The sequence below is a fragment of the Macaca thibetana genome, chromosome 4, assembly GCF_024542745.1.
Source record: "Macaca thibetana thibetana isolate TM-01 chromosome 4, ASM2454274v1, whole genome shotgun sequence".
NCBI classification, from domain to species: Eukaryota; Metazoa; Chordata; class Mammalia; order Primates; family Cercopithecidae; genus Macaca; species Macaca thibetana.
The window spans coordinates 101,978,091-102,005,338 of NC_065581.1; the positions used below are offsets into that span (position 1 = coordinate 101,978,091).

The 27,248-nt window shown below is 36.6% G+C and overlaps 1 protein-coding gene across 9 annotated transcripts in view; it reads right to left on the reverse strand.

Annotated features, from left to right (window-relative positions):
* Nucleotides 1–27,248, reverse strand: part of HACE1 (HECT domain and ankyrin repeat containing E3 ubiquitin protein ligase 1) — a 127,800-nt gene that overhangs the window by 55,797 nt on the left and 44,755 nt on the right. For 8 of the 9 annotated variants that reach the window (XM_050786701.1, XM_050786698.1, XM_050786700.1 and 5 more), the window contains 6 exons: nucleotides 22,334–22,416; nucleotides 14,229–14,325; nucleotides 13,954–14,055; nucleotides 12,897–13,003; nucleotides 6,431–6,581; nucleotides 117–451 (listed from right to left, as the gene is read on the reverse strand). In XM_050786701.1, the coding sequence (XP_050642658.1) occupies nucleotides 117–451; nucleotides 6,431–6,581; nucleotides 12,897–13,003; nucleotides 13,954–14,055; nucleotides 14,229–14,325; nucleotides 22,334–22,416 (875 nt within the window). The remainder of the gene's footprint in view (nucleotides 1–116; nucleotides 452–6,430; nucleotides 6,582–12,896; nucleotides 13,004–13,953; nucleotides 14,056–14,228; nucleotides 14,326–22,333; nucleotides 22,417–27,248) is intronic. The other variant, XM_050786704.1, reaches the window with a different exon arrangement.

A 27,248-nucleotide genomic window follows, 5' to 3' on the forward strand; every position in this document is an offset into this window, starting at 1 on the left:
CAAAAAGAAAACTTTAAATCAACAAATTATTATTTGTTGTTTTTGAAATTACAAAAATATCACTGCTTTTCATCACATATCAGAGAAAAAATAATAATAAGCCAAACCTGTCTTACCCTGGAGGCATCTGACAAGAACAGCACATGTAAAAAGCTTGAATGACAGCACTTAGCCGGTTGGCTGTCATAGAAATAACATCCTGACAATCTGCACTGGCTTCCTGTCTCCCTGCAAGAGCATCTGGTTTAGATTCCCTTGTGCCACTGGACAGATTTTCATAGCTCCCAGGTCCTGGAGGTTCAAATGGAGGAATGGAAGCAGCATCTTGATCTTGGCCTTTTTGTTTCAGTAAAATAGAAGTGATCTCTGTTGAGTCTCTTTTGTTTTTCATCAATTCTGTGGCTATTAAAACTAGCCATTCATCTAATGAGTGCCAAAGCAATTCCAGAGGCTGAGAGAAAAACAAAAGTGTTTTTTAAACATCATTCTTAACTATAGGATCAAAAAAAAAAAAAAAAAAAAAAAAAAAACCCACATACCTAGACAAATATTATAAAAGAGAAAATTTACTCTAGATATTTCTATCTTCCCAAGTTAATGTGATGGTAATGCCTAAAGATAAGTAACAAAATTATACAAATGCTATATAAATGACAATTGCTTCATTTATGGTAATAATTTAGTTTGTATGTATGTATTCCTTGGAATAAAAAGGAAAAACTAACAAAAAGTTCACAAGCAATCTTTCTTCTTTTAATTTTCAAATATTTAGTTTTAAAAGCACACATTATTATTATTTATAATCAGTCTTAACATTTTCTGTATTAATATGATCAATGTCAACCACTTTCAATTAAACAAATGTCTTTTCTCATTAAAAAATGAGAATCCCTAAAGAACCTAATGAACAGCTTTTTTACTGTGCTCTTTTTGTTACATATAATTCCTGGAATTTTGATAATTATTGACAAGAAATTATAAAATGCGACACATTTATGTATATATGTATATTTACAGACACAATCCATTTCTAATAATTAGTGTTTTTTAAAACAAGAAATACAATTACCAAACTTCTATTAAAATATTGACTAGCAGACCGAGGATGGTGGCTCGCACCTGTAATCCCAGCACTTTGGGAGGCTGAGGTGGGCAGATCACTTGAGGTCAGGAGTTTGAGACCAGCCTGGCCAACATAGTGAAATCCCATCTCTACTAAAAATACAAAAAATTAGCCAGGCATGGTGGCACACCCCTATAATTCCAGCTACTCGTGAGGCTGAGGCAGGAGGATCACTTGAACCCAGGAGGCAGAGGATGCAGTGAGCTGAGATCACACCACTGCACCCCAGTCTGGGTGACAGGGTGAGACCCCATCTCAAAAAAAAAAAAAAACACTGAGCAGCAAATTATTAATTCCAAGTAAAGACTAACAGCTTTCTATTAAAGAAAAAAAAAGATAAGGAGAGAATAAACCATTTCCTATTATTATTCTAGCTGGGTACAAGGGCACGCACTGGTAGTCACAGTTACTTGGGAGGTTGAAATGGGAGGATTGCTTGAGTCTCGGAAGTCAAGGCTACAGTGAGCTGTGATCGTGTCACTGTACTCCAGCCTGGGTGAAAGAGCGAGATACTGTCTCCAATAGTTTACAAGTGCTACAGTGGTTAAACAATCCCTTCATCCTATACTATTTTAAATATTCTCATTGAGAATGACGAGCTATCTTTCTGCAAATAAATATACAAGTTAATCTCACTTTTTGAATCTGACATGATTACAGAATGCTACAAACTAGACCATGTGCTACAGGAAGACTCACCTTTAAAATATTTCAAGGAAAGAAATCATCTTTCTTTTAAAGATTGCTATGGAAGGAGATTATACAAACATATTTGGAACCTTAGAAAATGTTTGAATAACCTATTCTGTCAGGAAATTCTTCCCAATTATTATCTAACAAATACCTTCACTGCCATTTTCAGCCTTTCTTCAGATTTCTGTAACATCCTCCTTTTGAAAATATTTTACTAACTGAATTAGCAAATAATTCAATCACCTCAGGCCTTCATTTACACGTTCAACCAAAAAGCAGAAAAACACAATAAAACAAACAAAACCACCACTACTACAATCAACAAAAACCTAGTTCACTCACTCAACCTGTACTATGCACTAGGTAGGTGGGTAAGTACAATGTTTCCTTTTTTAAGAGAAATTACACCCTCCTTTGAAGTTAAAGTAAGCACCCCTCTCACTCACAATGAGGGCTCTTCCATACTCACAACTGTTGACAGATTTGGGGTCCCTGAACTGCTTAAAGAAGGGCAAGAAGCACCCAACTGCCATAAATACTGACAGATACCTTCACTGAAAATTCTAATCATGACCCAAGTTGAAACTATAGTTTCTCTTTATGAGCAAAACATTGAACCTGCTGTAGAAGATGAAAAGAACTTATGTCAGCACAGCTATTTAGCTTTATATCAGAAAATGAACTTCTGAAATGGAAAGAACAGGTGGTGATATAAAACTGCTAGAAACAGAAAGAAAAAAGAATAATTGGCCTCTAAATGAGAAAAGATAAAACCTAGAAAGTCAATACACTGAAAGGAGGTAAGGCCTAAGGCAAGAAATAACACAGGCTGATCATGCAGATGAGCACTGAGTCTAAACCAACAGCAACCCTATTTTCAAATACTGACAATGTGTAAAAAATGCAAGGGTACAGAAATAACACCAAAGAAAAAAATGGATATGTGCAAAAATGACAATAAAGATACTGAAAAGCCAGAGTTTTAAATAAAGGAACACAGCAAATAATTAGAAGAATGAGAAAAAAAATAAGTAGTAAGCCACACTGGACTTTTCTTTACTTTTCTCTCTTTTCTTACCTTTTATTTCTTCAATCATACATATACTAAAACTAAATCCCAACCCTGAGGTGAGTTTACCTAGGAAGTTTCTCTTTGAAGATCTATTCAGAAAATTCATTCTTCAATCACAAAAAGAATACTATGAAAATAACTTTATTTTCTAACTATGGTAGCAGCCACCAATAAAAAGGATTCAAATAAATTTTAAAATTAAAAATAAACCACTGCATACTGTATCTATGATACTTTCTATATTCATAAATAATCAAATACATTAAATAAGATACACCATACATACCAATTGTTACTGAACAATGAGTCAATTACTACTGAAAATATTAGCAGGTTTCTTGGTACTGTGAAAATACTGCTTCACATTCATTATTATTGAGTGATCCTTACCGAAGAATTATATTCTATATATAGTAACAATGATACGACAATCATACATTATTTATAAGCATGTTAAGTCATATTTCAAAATATACAATCTCGAGCTTACTGAACGATTTTTTAAAATTTCAAGAAGTGCCGAAATGAGGAATAAATTTGGCAGAAAAGTATTATTAATTTAATGTTCATTCATAGTACCTTGATATCCTGTTAGTCTGACTATTCTTAACCTGATAATGTCAAATGCCACAACCCACAAGATAAGATCTTAAAGTTAAAAGTTTCACAATCTTTCTTGGTTACCAAATTTTCCAAATTGTAAGTCACAGCTTACTATTCACAAAAAAAGAACACAGCAAGACTCAGGAAGCCTAAATTGTCTTCCCCATGTTTACTGTGCTTCAAAAATAAAAATGACCTTATCCTTCAAATGCTCCAAAGTTCCCAAGGCACTAGATAAACATCTCTTAATGCTGAAAGAATGGCTATGTGTTAAGACTAACTTAAAGAACTTCTAAAATAAATCAGAAAACTAATAACAGGATGTTAAACAATTTCACCGACTAAAAACACATGGCCTATAAACCCACTCATTCTTAATGGAAAACCCATTAGTTAATTTGAACAATAAAGTAGCATTAGAGTACCTTGTTAATAAAATGGAAATTAGGGATCAATTGCTACCTCAGACAAAATGTGGTAAGAATTAAAATGGTATTTCCAGTCTAACATCACAGCAACTCAGTAACTAGCAAAGATTTTTACAACTTGAAATCACCCCACAATGAACAGGAGACCTCATTCACATGGATGACAATGTACAGTTTCTATTTTTATCCTTGTAAATGGAAGGCAGATCATTTTGTCAATCCCCAAAGATTCCATGTTTCATTCATAAAACTGGATGAAAAGAGACAAATTCTTTAACAGTTAATACTCATTAATGTGTTTAAAAACTAGCTGAGTTTTGCAATTAAGTGTTTTACCAAAATGAAAGTTGAAAATTTAAGAGAAAATAAGTGATGAGAAGAAACAGTAGTTGTCAATGCTGTAGAAAGTATACCTTAAAAAAATGAAACAAAGATACTAACAAAATTCTTGAAATAAGAAAGTATTTATATATTATATACATCACAGATATATGACAAAACATAAAGTCTGGGTTCTATTTTTTAAACATAAGTTGAAAAGGAAAAACAGAGATATCCTTTGCTACTCTATTATTTCTGTATTGACTGATTAGGTAGAAAACTAACATTTAAATCAATATTTAAATCTTTTAAATCACCTATAGAGAGGCTACTTAACACATACTTTCTGATACTAGCTAATAGGTAGCAGATTGAAACTTTACCCAAAGAAATCAGACAAAATTAAATAAATCTGACTCAATTTGAATAATACTGACCACAGCCATACCTGATTTGATTTTATATTCATCATTACAGGTGAGTAGAAAGTATGAGTCAAAGTCAAATCAAGGGTAGATTCCGTCACTAACAAAGTAAGCCAAGTCAGAACACATTAAAAACAACTTTGTGTGATATGAATGTTTGAAGCAGTAAAGCTTGCTCAAAACAGCCCTGACAAAAAGACTAGGTCAATAATGTAGATCAAAATCTTACAAAGACAGTAAGTCGTCACTCCTAACTAGAGTTCAAGGAAGTGGTACATGAAAAGCCACATGAATTACAAAAATGCATAACTTCATTCTTCCAGTAGGTGGCACAATAAGGAAAAAAAAAAAAAAAAAAAAACCAAAAATACACACTCAATGTACAAACATACATACATAGCTGAAAACTTCCCTTCCTAGACTGACTTTTTTTAAAGAGAGTAAAACAGATGGACATTTATACATAACCTTTCTAAAAGATTACCATATCTATTCTAAGTATTAATCTACTAGTGTCAAAGTTCTTGCAAACTTTATTTTTACCTTTCTGCAAAAATTTTCCATGTAAGAAAAGAATCATTTAGTATAGAACACTAATTTAGATTTGAATTTTACAAAGAGCAAAGCTGTCAATCCTAACTAGTTTTCAAGGAAGTGGCACATAAAAACATTTATATCACTTTTTTGATAAATAACCTATATTTTATACTCAAATGATTGTTTAACGAAACATAAGTTGGCTGGGTGCAGTGGCCCATGCCTGTAATCCCAACACTTTGGGAGGCAGAGGCAGACAGAGAGCTTGAGCCCAGGAGTTCGAGACCAGCCTGGGCAACATGGCAAAACCCCATCTCTACTAAAAAATACAAAAATTAGCCAGGTATGGTGGCATGCACCTCTAGTCCCAGTTACTGGGCAGGTTGAGGTGGGATCATCACCTGAGCCCAGGCAGGTCGAGGCTGCAGTCAACCATGATTGTGCCACTGCACTGCAGCCTAGGCAACAGAGTGAGGCTCCATTTCAAAAAATAAATACATGAATAAATAAAAAACATGAAGTTATTAAATTACATATTTTTCTAAAATCTGTTATTTTAAAATGTCACCCAAAAACAATTAACAAGAGCAATTATAGTCATATTTATTTTGTTTACTTCATAAAATTATAATTTAACATGAGTAACAACACTCCCTTGGGTTTTACACGAATCTTCCAAGGACTTCACCCGTATGTGCTTAGAAAGGCAGCTGAAGCAATACAAAATGTTTTAAGAAAATTATCTCAACAACTCTTCCTTGCAGTTATCTCAGGAATTAACTGTTAGCAAATCCAGTAAATGAAAGAACCTTACTATAAAAACACATACAGATACACCTAACACACATATCATATTAAAATCTAAATAAAAACTGTGCATTTTATTTCCTCACTAATAAGAAATAAATTTCTTTCAAAAGCATGCTGGCTGCATATTACATTAAAAACCTCTAATTTAATGAAATTAATTTTAAACTCTATTTCTACCCTTAGAATAAAACACCAATGGAATAAAACATTTTATTTGTAAGAAAAATACAGAAAGCTCACCAACTTGCTGTTGAGTAGACTAAGTTGAGAGGAGAAAGGTGTGCCTAATTTTAGAAGTGATATGGGTATAAACCAAACTTACAACCTGTTCATGAGGTTTCTGATTAATGAATGCATGCTTTGTCAAATTCATCTCTTCCACGTCTATCTTCCTAACAATGCCATATACTTTTCTCACCTTGAACACCTGGCTTCTTGGAGTTTTATTCCCATTGTAGCCCATATCAATTCCATTACTGGGGGAGGATGGACCAATTCGAAAGACGTGACAAAACATTCTCACGATCCTTAAAAGGCTCTTCATTTGAGCATCGTAATTGCTAGATAGGCTGAAAATAAAAATTAAAATATGAGATTAGATGGAGTAAGACAAATTACATCTTAAAATACTTATTTTAAAACACTTTCATCCCACTGACCATCTGTTTCATATTATAATAACTGGAGTAAAATTCCTTTCCTATCATGATAGGAGGCAGAATGGTTTAACAGGAAGTTACATTATTTAAATTGCATATAAATAACTTACTATTTCTTAAGCACCCAGAATATAAGCAATAATCAAAGCATAAAATATGAAGAAAATCACTCCTTTAGAATAGTTTGGTTTCTTGTGGCAACAACTTCAAGGCAACCCCTAAACTTTTTACTTTCAAAAGTATATTTGTAAATTAAATTTATACTTTAGAAGTCTGACTGTATTTTCACAGAGAAGCAAAGGTATAAATCATCATATTCTTAGGCCAACCCACAACTGTTTTAACGAACAAGCTAAACTGAACTCTCCGCCACTATATCCGTAATCCCATATCCCCTTCCCACCCCAGAATAGTAACCAATTATTCACATATAGAACATTCATAAATTGAATAATTTTAAAGTTGCTATTTGCATTAGGTTTGTTCTCTATATAATAGGCTGCCTTATGACTCTACATAAATATAGGAAATATTCGCCTACCATGAAAAAAGACTAAAATTCAATTAACACTAAATCATATTAAATTAACATAAACTCACTTTTACTAATCAGAAAGCCCTTCAGAATCCCACAGTATAGTGATTGCTCAACATTATGAATACCAATCATTACCTTTCCACAGAAAAACTGTAGGAGGTAGGCTAAATTTGTACTGAATCTAATAATATATCTTTAAACAAAATATTTTTGTTGGTTGATGGTGGTTTTATTTTGAAATCTCTAACATCAGTTATCTTGTATCACAAATGTTGGAGCAAAGCAAAGAGTTGCATGAACTTCCGGGCAGAACGGCAGGATTTATCTTTGTATGTTGGAGGCCGAAAGAGTGAGGATTGTGATCAACTCAGTATACCACTGGAGGCTATATGAGTAAGCAGCAAACTCTTCTCATAAATGCAGGATGTTGGCAAACCGACAAACTGCGTCTGCCACCCAGAAGGAATGCTGAGGGCAGTCACGACCTTCTTGTGATTAGGTACATCTGAAGCCTGTTAAGCAATAATATGAACCTGTGAATCAAGCAGCTGACCAATTATTAGCTCCTCCTCCCTGCTCTTTCTACCCAGTAAGTACCAAGGGCTGTAGAAGCTCAAGGTTGTTGCTGCCTTTGCTCACTAGAAGCAGGGAGCTCTCTTCTTCTTTCCCTGGCCCCTTCCTTTAAAATAGTTTCTTTTGGCTGGGCGCGGTGGCTCACACCTGTAATCCCAGCACTTTGGGAGGCCAAGGCGGACGGATCATGAGGTCAGGAGATTGAGACCATCCTGGCTAGCATGGTGAAACCCCATCTCTACTAAAAATACAGAAAATTAGCTGGGCTTGGTGGTGGGTGCCTGTAGCCCCAGCTACTCGGGAGGCTGAGGCAGGAGAATAGCGAGAACCCAGGAGGCAGAGCTTGCAGTGAGCCAAGATCGCACTACTACACTCCAGCCTGGGCAACAGAATGAGACACCTCTCAAAAAATAAAAAAATTAAAAAATATATATATTTTATATATGTTATATATATTATATATAATATATATATACAGTTTATTTTGTCTCAAGTTTTGATTTCTGTGTTCATCCTACTTTGTTCAGTCTCATAATGACGGTCTCAAGTAGTAACAGTAGTAACTGTCATAGTGATGGTCTCAAGTAGTAACCATGGCAGTAAGCCACATTTGTATAATTTAATTATCAAAAACTTGCTCTCTCTTCCCTTATATATATTTTACCCAGTTCATTGAAATCTTCATTTATGATATCTGTAGGTATTCTTCAATTTTTTTTTTAAATAGTATTAGTAAGATGGTAATGACAAATGTCCACTTTCAAGTATTTGTTTGATAAGTACCAAATTAGAGGGCATTTTCAACCATGGTTACATGAACCAAAATTTCTTGACATTTTCACTTCATTAGCCATGTTTTTTTCTCATTGTAAGACTCATTAAATTGTTTTAAAAGTCAATAAAAATTAACTTTCAGTTACCAGTGTTCGTAAAACATCAATAGCTATTGCTGTCACTATAGCTATAGCACATTAGCACAGCCTTTTTTGCCTCAATAATTTTGAATCAAATGTGTATAGAGTGATTAATTTAGCTTGCACTGATTTTTACATATTTGTCTTTATGAAATAGTGATTCTAATTGCATATCATAAGTCTGTTGACACTAATAAAATAGAAATGTAGTTTGGTTGTAACCATCTCCTTCTTTTACTGTATTCCAGCTCTAGCAAAAGTGTTCCAGACTCTCAAATTCTGTAAGAGAGGTGTGAATTCGATTTTCTCTTTTTTTTTTTTTTTTTTTGAGAGGGAGTCTCACTCTGCCACCCAGGCTGGAGTGCAGTGGCTCAGTCTTGGCTCACTACAAGCTCCACCTCCCGGGTTCACACCATTCTCCTGTCTCAGCCTCCCGAGTAGCTGGCACTACAGGCGCCCGCCACCACGCCCGGCTAATTTTTTGCATTTTTAGTAGAGACAGGGTTTCACCGTGTTACCCAAGATGGTCTCGATCTCCTGACCTCATGATCCGCCCGCCTCAGCCTCCCAAAGAGCTGGGACTATAGGCGTGAGCCACCGCACCCGGCCAAATTTAATTTTCTTCTGCAAAAGTACCACATACACAAATATTTGTTTTAAATATCTTAGGGAATACATCATGAGTTATCTTACTTTAAGGTAAAATATATTTTCTTAAACCATGGAATCTGGTTATTATTAATTATAAATACAGTCTAACAATTTTGTATTACTTTACTCAATTGAAACTTCTTCTAAGATGAATCACTGGTGTAAAAAATATCATTTTCTCACTTTCCCACCGGTGAAGTATCCCTAAACTTCATATACCCTTCTCCAGTTGATCATAAAATGGTCATTTGTTTCAAAGCTGCCATGCCTCAATTTTAAAGTTTAAAAATTAATTTCTGGCCAGAGGCAGTGGCTCATGCCTGTAATCCCAGCACTTTGAGAGGCCAAGGCGGACGGATCACAAGATCACGAGATCGAGACCATCCTGGCTAACACGGTGAAACTCCGTCTCTACTAAAAATACAAAAAATTAGCCAGGTGTGGTGGCAGGTGCATGTAGTCCCAGCTACTTGGGAGGCTGAGGCAGGAGGATGACATGAACCCGGGAGGCGGGGCTCGCAGTGAGCCGAGATCATGCCACTGCACTCCAGCCTGGATGACAGAGCGAGACTTCATCTCAAAAAAAAAAAAAAAAAAAAAAAAGAAATTAATTTCCTAACTCAAACCCCTATCATTGTAAAATTCTTGCCTTTGGTTTATATGAGTATATTCTTATTCAGGGTCTTACTTAGCATATAGTTATGATTTCTCTGTTCATTTCCACATCGTTAACTACCTTTACTTTCAATCACAAATACACAGAAAGATAAAATTTCATTTCAATATAAACATAACATTATGTGCAAACGCCTCAGTAAATGTTTATTATCTTTAGCAAATATTCCTGAAATCAGTTAGATAACAGGCTACCAATTTTTCCAAAAGTGTGCTGGATAACACCTGAGTTGTCAATAATTAACATATATTTGAATCAGTTATTTTCTTAAAGAAAATTTCTATTAAAACAAGGGTCAACATTACTTCACATAACGGGTTAAGAAACATAAAATAATTCACAAATAAATGAACACAAATGAGATACTCTACAAAAATACCATTAAACATAAATCAGCAGGGGGAAGCAATTTGTATTTGAAATCATCTTAAGAATTACCATTTAACAGTACAATAAATTCTAACTAATAACCAATACTCACTACCAATCCCAACAATGAGATATTTACAGGCCAAAAATGGCCATAAAAATAAGATTCTATAAAGCATTTGGAAGGCAGCACTGTAAGTGGTGAGACAGCACAGTGTAGCAGAGTAATTTTTTAAAAACTACTATTGTTTTGGCCATGGATTCCTTTTTCCTACCCTGTTTCTCCTGTCCCACTAACCACCCCTGTCATTTTTAGAAGCTAGATTAGAACCTAGAATCTGCTACTTACTACTGAGGATATATATCCAGGTTTATTTATTAGCTTGGCAAATCATTTAACTTCAATTTTTTTACACGTAAAGTGGAGATAACATCTAAATTACAAAGTTACTGTAAGGTTTAAGTGAAATAATATATTTGAATGTTCCTTAGCTTCGTACCTGCTTAATAAGTGATGAAGGTAAACTTAAAAACATAGACACATAAAAACATAAATGCTTTCTAATTACTGTGGAAGTATATACAATCTGACAAATATTTAAGTAGAAAAAACAAGTTTTCTAATGTAGGAAAACAGGTTAAATGGTATTATAGGGGTACTTAAAATAATAACTATCATCACCTCTACTATATACTGGACCCCTTACTTTGCATTTTACAGAATTATCTTATTTCACTCTCACAACTCATTAAGATATTTATTACCAGTTTCCAACAAAATGGAATAAAATCCAGTAAAATCCTGACTAGACTGTAATTTCAACATAGAGATCTTGTCTGTTTTATTCATGATCACCTCACAGATGGCCTAATGGATGGTAGGCCCTCAAAAATACTGGGTGCATTATTTGGCTGGGTGCATTGGCTCACACCAGTAATCCCAGCACTCTGGGAGGCTGAGGCGAGCCAATTGCCTGAGCTCAGGAGTTCAAGACCAGCCTGGGCAACATGGTGAAACCCCATCTCTATTAAAAATACAAAAAATTAGCCGGGCGTGGTGGTGCGTGCCTGTAATCCCAGCTACTTGGGAGGCTGGGGCAGGAGAATTGCTTGAATCTGGGAGGCGGAGGTTGCAGTGAGCCAAGATTGTGCCACTGTACTTCAGCCTGGGCAACAGAGTGAGACTCTGTATAAAAAAATAATAATTATATATGTGTGTGTGTGTGTATATATACATATATACATACACATATATATATGTATATATATATTCGATGGATGGGTGGATGTTGAAGGGAAAAGTTAGTTGCTAAGGTAACACAGTAAATGATGATGTCTGGATGTAAGTCTGAGTCTGGCTGACTCCAAGCCCATGCTTTTAGTTAGTATATCTGAATCTTACAAGGGTTCCATGAAATACACGGATTACTGGGAATAACTAAATAAGAGCATTACGGAAAGCTAGAATTCAATGACTGTTATAGACAGAGTCTATGAGTAGTCTCAATGGTAGAAATAGAATAATTTTTAAAATGAATAAATGGTATATTGAGTAGAATTGCTGAAAAAAGACTAAATGGTTAAAAGAATATAAGAAGGTGATCTTGGAATCACGAAGTATAAGGAACCTAGCAAAGGGCCTTTTAAGTAAACAGTACAGAATGTGATTCTGATCTGAAATACATGAAAAGTCCCAAAGAAGACTGAAACAAATGGCTAGAATAATAAATTTAATAATACAGCTGATTTAAAGAAGTAGCATGGTGTTGGGTGGAAAAAATTTCAGTTGCAACTACAGAGATGGGAGAAGATCCTGACCTGTCAGTCTACTAGGAGTGGAAGTAATTAGTAAAACAAATAATATGAAGGGGAAAGCATCCAAATTAGAAAGGGGTCAAATCTGCAGGATAAGAAATAATAAGGGAATAATCATTTCTCAGTGGCTGCTTATTCCTAATTGGGGTAGCCAGCCACATAGAAAGAAGTGTAGCTACAGAAAAACACTTCATATATAAATTCAAGTAATATAAGGCATTAACTCCATGAACTTAGTGATGAGCCATTAAAACCACAGGATCTTTTAGAAACAATAAAGAACTTAACTGAGGGGGACAGTTCAGAGAAAAAAACTTTATGAGGGGGTCATGAGAGTACACTGAAAGGTTAAACAGTAGCTTGTACCTACTTTTATTTTATTCATTAGTGGTCAAGATTCCTGAACTTTCTCGATTCTTCTTCATGTACATTTACTTACATGTCTACGTAAGTAATCATTTCACAAAATTCTAGACACATATGCCCAAATTCACTCTCTTCAGAGAGATTAAAATCTCTTTAGCAATAGTTGACTACCCTGGTCCTTTCAAACAAAACAAACCAGAAGTCAGCAAATTTTTATAACATCGTTATCACTGACAAAAGGCGTCCCACAGAATAAACTACTTAGGAGGTGAAGCCAACAGACACTGCTACCTATTGATTTCCTCTTATTGCGAAACACTTACCTAAGCAGTTTATGACCATTTGTTGTAGCAACTTCAGCAAGGCTTGTTAGAATCTTTAGGTACTGACTTTCACTTTGCTGAGACAAATGCTCCAGAACTTGCCGTAACTAAATTTTTTATAAATAAAAAAAATGTGATTACATGGCAATCCATTAAATCTTATTAAACAATTAAGTACTTATTAATTATCTTAAAGCCAATTAGTCTAAATCAAGTCCTTTAGTTATTCTGCCTTGCATACATTTAAAAGCTAATATAGAGATACAATGATACACAATAAAATCTTTGTTGAAAATCACCCAGTTACAAAACAATAGTAAATATAGATAGAATTTTAAAAACACCAAGTATAGTTTTGGAAATTTAATTCTAAACTTCTAAAATAAAAGAGAAATTTAGAGCAATTTTTCTGAGACTTAAACTATCACAAACACATAGCTGAGTAAACTAGTGATTACCAATCATAATGATATTCCTCCACAGTCTTTTCCTCTTGCCATGGGAACATTTTTTTTTTTTTATTTAAAGACACAGCATCACTGTATCGCCCAGGCTAGAGTGTAGTGGGCAGGGACATGATCTCGGCTCACTGCAGGCTCAACCTCCTAGGCTCAATCCCTCCTCCCAGCTCAGCCTCCCAAGCAGCTCGGACTACAGACGCATGCCACTACATATAGCTAATTTTTGTAATTTTTTTTTTAAGAGACTGTGTCTTTGTTGCACAAGCTAGTCTCAAACTCATGGACTCAAGCAATCCACCCACCTCAGCCTCCCAAAATGCTGGAATTACAGGCGTGATACCACACCCAGCCTATTCTAGTTATCTTAAGGAGAGACCAAAGACCCATAGGGCAGAAGATTTATATGGCCAAATATTAGCAAAAACTGTATTAATTATTATCTAACTCATACTTATCCTATAATGCAGATAAGCTAATTATTAAGATATTTGTGACAATAAGGAAAATTACTAAGCTAAGCACATTTGTAAAATGTCATATATGCTAAGCAGAAATAAAGTGTCTTCATTTACAAGCTACTAGCACAAATACATTACCATGTTTTCTCGGAGGTCTTCATTCTGTGTCATTTGAATAATAGTCTGAAAAAGCCTCGGGTGATACTGAATTAACACTTCACAAGTCTCTCCATATCCACCCTAAAAACAAGACTTCAAATTACCCAGGTTTAAAAACAGTTCCTTTTAAAGTTTATATTCTTCACACAATAAAAATCTTTGCACCTACCCTTTCATTGAAAAAAATTATAATTGTTACCACTCCAGTTTCTATTATAAAGATAAGGGGCTCAGAATATAAATTAAAAACATACCTGCACACATAAATCCAGAGGAGTTACTCCATTTTTATCTGGCAGATATTTGGCCCCTCGTAGTAGTAGAATCTGTGCTGTATCTCTCTGACCATGACTGTGTAGAAAGAGAAGCAAGTTAAAAAGACAATCTTTTTAAAAGTCTTTCTCTACGAATTATGGATAGTCATTTATTATGAGTCAATAAAAACTAACAATTTTAAAAATTAAGACAAGAGGATGTGAAACACATGCTCACAATCAGAAAAACTTCTCTCAAAGTTAAGCCATGCTTTCACTATGTAGACCAGAAAGTGGCCTACTAAATTTTAGAATTGAATTTGTGTCACATTTCCTAAAATAGGCATAATATTTTGGGGATAAGTAACTACTACTGAGCCTTCTGCTTTATTTTTTTCTTACATTCACTTCCTAATCTCTCTCTCCACCTTAACTTGACCATTTGCAACTTTAGCCTCACCTTCTTCCTACTACACACATCCAAGTCTCTAAGCTTCTTAATCCAAAAGAACCTCAAGAGTCAAAACAAGAGTACATTTTATGGCACACTTGTAATACGTTGTCAAAAAAAAAAAATTAAAACAAAGGAAGGAGAAAAGTAAAACCAATGGAAGAGAATCTGGGGAAAAAGGGAACATGAAGTGGGGTTATTAGCCAAAAATACTATCTAGCTTTTGACCTTCATTTTACCAACCCACTCAGTTTGGCTTCTGCAGATGGGTATTCAATCTGTCCTAGAATGAACTCTCCTATCCACATGCCTCATTCCCTGATTGCTCTCTCTTGTAGAAATAGAATTGGTAACTATCACTCCAGGGAAATTAATGTTAACGGCTGATTCTTAAGAAATGCCCAGGGCCAGGCATGGTGACTCACGCCTGTAATCCCAGCACTTTGGGAGGTCAGGGTAGGTGGATCACCTGAGGTCAGGAGTTCAAGACCAGCCTGGCCAACATGGTGAAACCCCGTCTCTATTAAAAATTCAAAATTAGCTGGGCGTGGTGGCAGGTGCCTGTAATCCCAGCTACTTGGGAGGCTAAGGCAGGAGAATCACTTGAACCCAGGAGGCAGAGATTGCAGTGAGCCAAGAATGCCCCATTGTACTCCAGCCTGGGTAACAAGAGCGAAACCCTGTCAAGAAAAGAAAGAAAAAAAAAAGAAAAGGGAAGGGATGGGATGGAAGGGGAAGGGAAGGGAAAAGGAAAAGGAAAAGAGAAAGAAAGAAAGGTCCAAATAAGTCGTACAGTTTGGAAGAGCATGAATCCAAAAAGTACTCTGTATATGAGAAAAGCAAGTAATCAAAGCACAGGTGAAACTAGAACTCAGGCACCTGGGCTTCTAGACCAATAGTCTTTCCACAATAACATTACCTAAAGAGGCATGTGATTTCACAAAGAAAAACACTACACAGATTTCTCAGAAACTTAAAATTCTCTTTCACAAAATGGCACTGTATGAAAAATAATTTATAGCCAATTGGAATTAAAGTGTTTTTAAAAAAAACTTAATAGTATCCTACTATGAATCTAGTGCCAGAAAACCCTGCAACAGTTATTATAGGTCTATCACTCTCTTGATACTTTATTATTACACTGATTATCTTCCTTAATACCAATAAGCCAGAACTTAAGAATAATATCTAATTTATTCGAGAAAAATCAAAAAAGTAAATCAGCAATCCCTTTGAAAGGAACAATAATCAGCTTTACCAGCATCAAGCAAGAAGTCTTCATCAAGCATTACTTGTCATTCAGCTCAAAGTGTTGGTCAAGATGTTATAAACAATAGCTAACGGTGATTAATGTTTAATTTACACTGTTCCTTTCTTTCACATACCTAAAAATAGAGGCCAAGTGAAAAGCAACTAACTTGAGCTTAATTTATTTAGGGATATAGTGATACTTTTGCTAGTAGCCAAGGTTCTGAGGAATCCATCTTATAAAACTGCTGAGTTCAATTTTAATGATATCTCTTTTACAGTTCTTTAACATCCATGTGTCCAATTTTTTCCAATTAAATTGTAAACCTCTTGACAGTAGACCTGTTCCATACCACCAAGCATGGCAGTTGTCTTATAACATGTACTCGATACATTCAATGAATTGTATTATAGGCTTTAACTTGAGACACCGTTCATTTGACAAGTAAGTATTAAAGACAACACCGCACTATAGAAAATAACAAGAGACCTGAAATACAATTTATATAGGATACACTAGGTAACAAGCATTATGCTCAGTCCTCTGTCCAAAGTCTGACTTAGTGCTGACACTGTTATAAGCCTCCTTAAATTAAGCAAACAGGAGGCCATTAGCCTGAGACTGTCACTATACTTCTGAGTTCCTCTGTAACAAACTTCAGCTTAACTTGGGAGTATGTATTTTGCAACAAAGAGCGGTTTCAAGAAATTAGACAGCCAATTCTTCACACCATGACCAAATTAGGCAAATACATACATAAGGGTAGCCAGTCACGTGATTTCTCTACTTTGCTTCCATATTCAGCCTATAAAAGCTCATTACTTAGAAACTGCTGGGAAGAGCTCTCTCACCCGCTTCTGATTCTGAGTGCTGCCTGATTCATGAATCGTTTTTCATTTAAATAAACTTAAAACTTATTTTTTCTAAGATTTTTATTTTAACAATATTCACCCAATTTTTCAGATGAGAAAACCATGGCTCAAGAATATAATGGAGTTGCTCAAGATGAACAGTTACATGGCAGACCAGAATTTGAATCTGTATCAGTCTGACTCCAAAATCCTTCATCGATATCATGCTGCTCTAGCAAGATAAACAGAGATTGTCCTTTATGTTTTGTGACCTGTAAAAGTAAACAATTTAGTCTCAAGACTCCCATTCCAAGATGGCCGAATATGAACAGCTCCGGTCTGCAGCTCCCAGAGTGATCGACACAGAAGATAGGTGATTTCTGCATTTCCAAATGAGGTACCTGGTTGATCTCAATGGGACTGGTTGGACAGCAGGTGCAGCCCACGGAGGGTGAGCCGAAGCAGGGCGGGGCGTCGCCTCACCTGGGAAGCCCAAGGGGTCGGGGGATTTCCCTTTCCTAGCCAAGGGAAGCCGTGACAGACTACCTGGAAAAACGGGACACTCCTGCCAAAATACTGCACTTTTCCCAAGGTCTTAGCAAACAACACACCAGGAGATTCCGTCCCATGCCTGGCTCGGCGGGTCCCATGCCCACGGAGCCTTGCTCACTGCTAACGCAGCAGTCTGAGATTGACCTGCCAGGCTGCCAGGGGCATCCGCCATTACTGAGGCTTGAGTAGGTAAACAAAGCTACCAGGAAGCTCGAACTAGGTGGAGCCCACTGCAGCTCAGCAAGGCCTACTGCCTCTATAGACTCCACCTCTGTGGGCAGGGCATAGCTGAATAAAAGGCAGCAGACAACTTCTGCAGACTTAAATGTCGCTGTCTGACAGCTCGGAAGAGGGCAGTGGTTCTCCTAGCATGGCGTCTGAGTTCTGAGAATGGACAGACTGCCTCCTCAAGTGGGTCCCTGACCCCTGTGTAGCCTAACTGGGAGACACCTCCTAGTAGGGGCCGACAGACACCTCATACAGGCGGGTGCCCCTCTGCGACGAAGCTTCCAGAGGAAGGAACAGGCAGCAATATTTGCTATTCTGCAACCTCCGCTGGTGATACCCAGGCAAACAGGGTCTGGAATGGACCTCCAGCAAACTCCGACAGACCTGCAGCTGAGGGGTCTGACTGTCAGAAGGAAAACTAACAAACAGAAAGGAATAGTATCAACAACAACAAAAAAGACATCCACACCAACACTTCATCTGTAGGTCACCAACATCAAAGACCAAAGGTAGACAAAACCACAAAGATGGGGAGAAACCAGAGCAGAAAAGCTGAAAATTCTAAAAACCAGAGTGCCTCTTCTCCTCCAATGGATCACAGCTCCTCACCAGCAACGGAACAAAGATGGATGGAGAATGACTTTGACGAGTTGACAGAAGTAGGCTTCAGAAGGTTGGTAATAACTACTTCTCCAAGCTAAAGAAAGATGTTCTAACCCATCACAAGGAAACTAAAAACCTTGAAAAAAGGTTACATTAATGGCTAACTAGAATAAACAGTGTAGAGAAGACGTTAAATGACCTGATGGAGCCGAAAACCATGGCTGGAGAACTCTGTAACGCATGCACAAGCTTCAATAGCCAATTTGATCAAGTGTAAGAAAGGATATCAGTGAATGAAGACCAAATTAATGAAATAAAGCGAGAAGACAAGATTAGAGAAAAAAAGAGTAAAAAGAAATGAACAAAACCTCCAAGAAATATGGGACTATGTGAAAAGACCAAATCTATGTCTGATTGTTGTACCTGAAAGTGGCGGGGAGAATGAAGCCAAATTGGAAAACACTCTTCAGGATATTATCCAGGAGAACTTCCCCAATCTAGCAAGACAGGCCAACATTCAAATTCAGGAAACAAAGAGAACACCACAAAGATACTCCTCGAGAAGAGCAACTCCAAGACACATAATTGTCAGATTCACCAAGGCTGAAATGAAGGAAAAAATATTAAGGGCAGCCAGAGAGAAAGGTCGGGTTACCCACAAAGGCAAGTCCATCAGACTAACAGAGGATCTCTCAGCAGAAACCCTACAAGTCAGAAGAGAGTGGGAGCTAATATTCAACATTCTTAAAGAAAATAATTTTCAACTCAGAATTTCATATCAAGCCAAATTAAGCTTCATAAGTGGAGAAATAAAATCCTTTACAGACATGCAAATGCTGAGAGATTTTGTCACCACCAGACGTGCCTTACAAGAGCTCCTCCTGAAGGAAGCACTAAACATGGAAAGCAACAACCAGTACCAGCCATGGCAAAAACATGCCAAACTGTAAAGACCATCAATGCTATGAAAAAACTGCATCAATTAATAAGCAAAATAATCAGCTAACATAATGACAGGATCAAATTCACACATAATAATATTAACCTTAAATGTAAATGGGCTAAATGCCCCAATTAAAAGACATACTGGCAAACTGGATAAAGGGTCAAGACACATCAGTGTGCTGTATTCAGGAGACCCATCTCACATGCAGAGACACACATAGGCTCAAAAAAGAGGGATGGAAGAAGATCTACCAAGCAAATGGAAAGCAAAAAAAAAAAAAAAAAAAGCAGGGGTTGCAATCCTGGATAAAACAGACTTTAAACCAACAAAGATCAAAAGAGACAAGGCCATTACATAATGGTAAAGGGATCAATTCAACAAGAAGAGCTAACTATCCTAAATATATAAGCACCCAATACAGGAGCCCCCAGATTCATAAACCAAGTCCTTAGAGACATACAAAGAGACTTAGACTCCCACACAATAATAATGGGAGACTTAAACACCTCACTGTAAATAATAGACAGATCAACACAACAGAAGGCTAACAAGGATATCCAGGACTTTAACTCTGCACCAAGCACACCTAATAGACATCTACAGAACTTTCCATTCCAAATCAACAGAATATACATTATTCTCAGCACCACATTGCACTTATTCTAAAATTGATCACATAATTGGAAGTAAAGCACTCCTCAGCAAACGTAAAAGAACAGAAATCACACACTGTCTCTCAGAGCACAGTGCAATAAAATTAGAACTCAGGATTAAGAAACTCACTCAAAACCGTACAACTACATGGAAACTGAACAGCCTGTTCCTGAATGGGTAAATAACGAAATTAAGGCAGAAATAAAGATGTTCTTTGAAACCAATGAGAACAAAGACACAATGTACCAGAATCTCTGGGACACATTTAAAGCAACATGCAGAGGGAAATTTATAGCACTAAATGCCCACAAGAGAAAGCAGAAAGATCAAAAATCAACACCCTAACATTACAATTAAAAGAACTAGAGAAGCAACAGCAAACAAATTCAAGTTAGCAGAGGGCAAGAAATAACTAAGATCAGAGCAGAACTGAAGGAGACAGAGACACAGAAAAACAATGAATCCAGGAGCTGTTTCGAACAGAGCAACAAAATAGCTAGACTGCTAGCAAGACTAATAAAGAAGAGAGAGAAGAATCAAATAGACACAGCAAAAAATGATAAAGGGGGTATCACCACCTATCCTACAGAAATACAAACTACCATCAGAGAATACTATAAACACCCCTACACAAATAAACTAGAAAATCTAGAAGAAATGAATAAATTCCTGGACGCATATACCTTCCCAAGACTAAACCAGGAAGAAGTTGAATCTCTGAATACACCAACAACAGGCTCTGAAATTGAGGCAATAATTAATAGCCTACCAACCAAGAAAAGTCAGAATAGATGGATTCACAGCCGAATTCTACCAGAGGTACAAAGAGGAGCTGGTACCATTCCTCTGAATGGCTAGTACCATTCCTTCTGAAACTATTCCAATCAATAGACAAAGAGGGAATCCTCCCTAACTCATTTTATGAAGCCAGCATTTTTTTTAAGATCACTTTGCTGAGGAAACAAGAGACTGGAGGGAAACAACATAGGAATCAGGGAGACCAGTGTAGAGATTACTGAAGTACTCTAAGCAAAAGGTAACAACATTAAGGTGGTTTTGGTTGAGTTAGAAGTTGAGATTCCAAACATATTCTGAAGGTAGAATTTACAGAACTTACTAATAAATTCCAAGTTCACAAAGAGAGAGAGAGAAATAAAAAATAACCTAATTATTTCTAATTTAAACAACTGAGAGGATAAGGTTTCTATTGATTAAGATGAGGAAAAACTAGAGGAAAGGTTTGAGGAGGAAAATCTGAAGCTATATTTTGACATGTTAATATCTGAGATTCTGCGGTACTTCTAAGTGATGATGTTAATCAGGGAGATGGACATTCAAATCTGGAGCTTCAAAAAAAGGTCTGATCTAAAGATAACCCTTCAAGATAGGATATGATTACAGGGGATCAAATGATGGTATTATTCATAAATTCAGGACACTATGGAAGGAACTGGTTTTCTAGCCAAGCAACCAAATCATAAATATAATGTTAAGAAAGTGGCTGGAATCAGAAAGATCTGCAAGTCTAGAAACCCAAAAGCCCCTGAATTCTAATACAGGGTTGTTAAACAGATGATCTGAATCGGTCTCATCAAAGGAACATGAGAGACCCCAAAAAAGAAGCTAAACAAGAAAAAATGCAGGTCTTTCAACCTAAAACCAACTTCCAATAAAATGATATAAAACAGAAAAAAAGAAGAAGAGAGGAGCTTTCTGGAGAGCTCTATATCGGGATATAAAGGCCGAAATAAATATTACAATTCATACAATTTAAATCAAAAAGAAGAATCACTATAGTGTTCTGTGAACTGATGCTAACTGCAAACTACATTTACATAATACAAAATAGATAGGTGTGTATATATTTTTATATATGTGTGTGGGTGTGACAGCATGTGTATAATTATACTATTAGCTCCTTAGGGACTAGAGTTTATTACTGTTTTACACACCTACAACAATGCATGACACAGTGAGTGCTAACTAAACATTTGATGAATACATGAATGAATAAGTGAACGAAATGCACACGTCAAGAAAATGAACCAATACAGAAATACGAAAATAACTTAATGTATAACAACATCTAACAAGACTGACTCAAGATATTTTTTTGGTTATAGATACAGAGAAATAAAGACATGGCTTTGGATCAAGATATATTCCAATAGCTTATCCCACTGGAAATGACCTGGTTACAGAATACAGTAAACTATGGGAATTACCAGGTTACCAATTTGTCTTTTGTTAATAAGTACTTAGTCTAAAATTGAAGTAATCAAGCAAATGAAAAGCTCCCACATATAACATAAAAGCAATGGCAATTAAATATAACAGAAAATACTTTTCCTCATGCAGTTAAGTAATAGAAACATAACACTTCATCTTAAAAGAGAGATTATACTTAATCTTAAAAGAGAGCACAATATTTGTGGGAAAACGAGAGCTTTAGAAAATACACAGAAATATGTGTGTCTAGAAATAGAGTATACATACATCTGGAAATATATTTCTTTATATACATATATATACACGAGTATACACAGCATCTGGAAATATAAAATATCATACCTGCAAGCAAAGTACAATGGAGTTGCTCCTGATACATTTGGCCTGTTAATATCAGCACCACTGTCTAGCAAGCATTGCACTGTCTGAAGGGGAAAAAAATAATTAAAAGTAAAGCCAGAGGAATGAAACAAAAGATACAATTACCACAATTTTAGTCCATATAAGGAAAGTTCTTTCCACAGCTTGAAGCTTTACATAGGAACTGACTGGACATGTGACAATTCCTAAGGCTGAGCAAATTCAACTTTTTGTAAGCTCTAAGTTTCTCAGGCACAACACAATACATGTGGAATTCTCAGTGTAATAGAAATTGTGCTAATCTGGAAGTCTTTAGAGCAGCACTGTATCAAAAGTAGTCAGTAGTCACATATGGCTACCAAGTACTTGAAATGTGGCTAGTACAGCTAAGAAACTAAAATTTTAATTGTATTTAATTATAGCTCATTTGAATCTAAATAGTCACATGTGGCTAGTGAATTGGACCCTACTGCTTTAGACATTTAAATTTAAATTGCTTTAAATACCAGAATTCTTCACCTCTAAAAAAATAAGTACCAGAGTAAAACTTTCCCAAAGTCAAGAGAATAATTATTAAAATACAAAATTTTAAAAAGCTAAGAAACCCTTTTGCTATTAACAGTAGCATATACAGGCTCAATTTCACTGATTGCCATTAATACATACTTAGTCCCCTAAGTTCTACTCCTCCAATCATTTGACTCATACTAAAAGAGTACGCTAATATAAAATCTTAAAAATACATATCTGTTGATTAAGGACAGGATAGGGCCCAGTTGAAAACCTTTTAAAAAAAAAACTTACATGGTTTTATTCCTAAAATTCTAATTTGAGTTTTTCCTGCAAAAAGGAAGAAAATGTAAAAACATAAAACATGAGGCAATAGGTGGCTTGAGGCCAGTAGTTTGAGACCAGTTTATTCTATATAGTGAGACCCCATTTTTACAAAAACATTAAAAAATGAGCTAGTCATGGTAGCACATCATAGTAGTAGGCCTAGCTACTCAGGAGGCTGAGGCGGGAGGATCATTTGAGCCCAGGAGCTCAAGGCTACTATGAACTATATTACACCACTGCATTCCAGCCTGGACAACAGAGCAGGGCCCCTTAATAAAATAGTTTGAAATTAGACATTTATTACTTCTGGATTGAACATATCTGTTCATCTTTTTTGCTGCTTTTAAACAAAGCACAATGTCCGTAAAATAATAAAACTAAACACCTAAAGGAAGAAGAACAAGAAAGAAAACAACAGCATACTGGATGAGTCAGTAAGTTTTGGAAATACAGCAAGCAAATGGAGAAATAGTAACTCACTTGGCAGATCAAAGAAAGCTGAAGTCTAACTGCCCACAAACGGAGATTCCAACAATAAGCAACTAAATTCTTACTCCAGAACACACACATTAAGAAAAAAAAAAAAAAAAGGAATAGAGGAAATTGGAAGTACCAGGTACCTTGGAACATAGGAATGGTTATGTAGAGCTAAAAATAGGAGGAATAGTTGAAAGTCAATAAAAGAAACAGACTCTCCCTTAGGACCTTTCTTCCCATCCCATCCAGTTAGTTACTATCCCTCTTTAAATTGTCTCAGAAGATGGGAAGTTTACTCTCTGCACAAAGTGAACAGAGAGTCTCTGGAATGGGAGCCAAGAAACACAGGTGGAGCAAAGATGAGGAGCCATCGTGAAAACAACAAATTAAGTGAAAACCTCCAGCCTCCACGTTCCAACTAGGCTCCCAGAAATCCAGCAGGCAGGCTTAAAAACCTCAGGTAGAAGGAATTAAAAGCTTCCTCTCAATACTGGCATCAGAAAAGAATCTTACAGATACTGGCATTAGACAGTCCCCAGAGAAACAGCTCAGTTCAGACAGACACAGTGGCTCATGCCTGTAATTCTAAGACTTTGGAAAACCAAGGTGGAAAGATCATTTGAGGCCAGGAGTTCAAGACCAGCCTGGGCAATTTAGAGAGATCCCATTTCCACAACAAAATTTTAAAATTAGCCAAGCATGGTGCTGCATGCAAGACACTATCTGTAAAGCAAGACCCTATGTCTAAAAAGAAATAAAAATTAAAAATAAAGAAACAGCCCAATTCGGAACAATGGGTCTATAGCAGTCGTCCCCAACCAAGGTTAAAATTTCCCTCTGAGAACATGAGGCAACTTTTTTATTTTTATGACCGCGGAAGGGAAACTGCTATTGGCAGCTAGTGGATAGAGGTCAGGGATGCAGCTAAACATCCTAAAACGCAGATGACAGCCACCACAACAAAGAATTATCAGATCCAAAATACCAATAGTGTTGAGACTGAGAAACCTTGGTATACAGTCAAACCAAGTAGTCAACAAACTCAACTCACGTACACAACACTTCCAGTCAACATTTGAGTGCCTCACCATTATACACGAATGAACAGACAATATTTAAAATACAACTGAAGCAGGCCTCCTGAAAAACAAAAATTACAACAAACCAAAAAATGGAACTCAGAATAACAAAGACAGTAAAGGGAACCAAAGAAAACAGTAAAAATTAGAAAAGTAACTGACAACCTCAAACAGAAAAGAAATTATGCCATGGAATGAGAAAAGGAAGTTGGGTAGAAAATATTCAGGGAATGAGAAATCAAAAATACAATGCAATAAGTAAAAATTCAACAGAAGTTTAAAAAGAAAATGTTCAGGAATTCTACAAAGTAGAATAAAAAGACAAAATAGAAAATAGGAAAGATGAGAAAATTTGTGAATCAATCAAGGGAGACATACTGAAGAAAATGAGAATAAAGAAAAAAAAGGGGGTGAGGGATCAAAGGGGAATAACCAAGAAATAACACAAAAAAGGTTCCCAGAACTGAAAGACATCAGGTACCAGGTTTAAAAGGCTCAACAAATGTCTAGTCTATCAAATTAAAAGACCTTCAACAAGGCATGTCAAAGTGAAATTTCATGATAACATCAGGGATAGAAGATTCCAGAGATAAACAAAAATCATGTGGGCATTAAACTTCTCAACAGCAACACAGAAATCTAAAATGTAAAAAGCCTTCAAAATTGTAAGATATATTACTCTATATGCAGAATTCTACAGCCAACTACACTATTATTCAAATAGATGCTTATAAATAAAAACGTTTAACTATTTTATTTTTTAAATTACCTTCAATGCACCTTTTCTCAAGAAGCTACTGAAGTATATCCTCCTCCAAAGAAAGAGAATAAACCAAAATAGAAGACATGGAATCTAGAATATGGAGATCAAACACGGGAGAGACATTAAGATTATTTCTAAGTTTAGAGGGTGATATGGTTTGGATTTGTGTCCCTGCCAAAATCTCCCGTTGAATTGGAGGAAGGGACCTGGTGAGAGGTGACTGGAGCATGGGGACAGATTTCCCCCTTGCTGCTCTCATGAGATCTCATGGTTTAAAAGTGTGTGGTACATCCCCCCTCACACTCTTTCTCTCTCTCTCCTGCCACCATGTGAAGAAGGTGCTTGCTTCCCCCTTTGCCTTCCACCATGATTGTAAGTTTCCTGAGGTCTCATAGTCATGCTTCCTGTTAAGCCAGCAGAACTCTGAGTCAATTAAATGTCTTTTCTTCACAAATTACTCAGTCTCTAGTAGTTCTTTATAGCAGTGTGAAAAACTGACTAATATAGAAAATTGGTACCAGGAGTAGGACACTCCTATAAAGACACTTGAAAATGTGGAATCGACTTTGGAACTGGGTAAGGGGCAGAGGTTGGAACAGTTTGGAGGGCTCTGAAGAAAACAGTAAGATGTGGGAAAGTTTGGAACTTCCTAGAGACTTGTTGAATGGTTTTGATCAAACTGCTGATAGTGATACGGACAATGACGTCCAGGCTGAGGTGATCTCAGACAGAGATAAGGAACTTATGGGCAACTGGAGTAAAGGTCACTCTTGCTATGCTTTAGCAAAAAGGGAGTGGAAGCATTTTGCCCCTGCCCTAGAGATCTGTGAAACTTTAAACTTGAGACAGATGAATTAGGGTATCTGGTGGAAGAAATTTCCCCCCTTTTTTTTTTGAAACGAAGTCTCACTCTGTCTCCCAGGCTGGAGTGTATTGGCATGATCTCGGCTCACTGCAACCTCTCAGGTTCCAGCAATTCTCCCGCCTGCCAAGTAGCTGGGATTATAGGTGTGCACCACCACGCCCCACTAATTTTTTCTGTTTTTAGTAGAGATGGGGTCTCACCCTGTTGGACAGGCTGGTCTTGAAGACCTCACCTCAAGTGATCCACCCACCTTGGCCTCCTAAAGTGCTGGGATTACAGGTGTGACCCAGCATGCCCAGACTCTGGTGGAAGAAATTTCTAACCAGCAAAGCATTCAAGATGTGACCTAGCTTATTCTGAAAGCATTCACTTATACGCATTCACAAAGAGATGGTTTGAAATTGGAATATGTTTAAAAGGGAAACAGAAGGCCAGGCACTGTGGCTCACGCCTGTAATCCCAGCACTTTGGGAGACCGAGGTGGGCGGATCACCTGAAGTCAGGAGTTTGAGACCAGCTTGGCCAACATGGTGAAACCCCATCTCTACTCTAAATACAAAAATCAGCCAGGCATGGTGGCAGGTTCCTGTAATCCCAGCTACTCAGGAGGCTGAAGCAGGAGAATTGCTTGAACCCAGGAGGCAGAGATTGCAGTGAGCCAAGATCACCGCATTGCACTCCAGCCTGGGCAACAAGAGCAAAACACAACTCAAAAAAAAAAAAAGAGCATAAAGGTTTGGAAAATGTGCAGCCTGACCAGGCAGTAGAAAAGAAAAACCCATTTTCTGGGGAGAAATTCAAGCCAGGTGCATAAGTGTACATAAGTAACAAGGAGTTGAAAGTTAATAACCAAGACAACAGGAAAAACATCTCCAG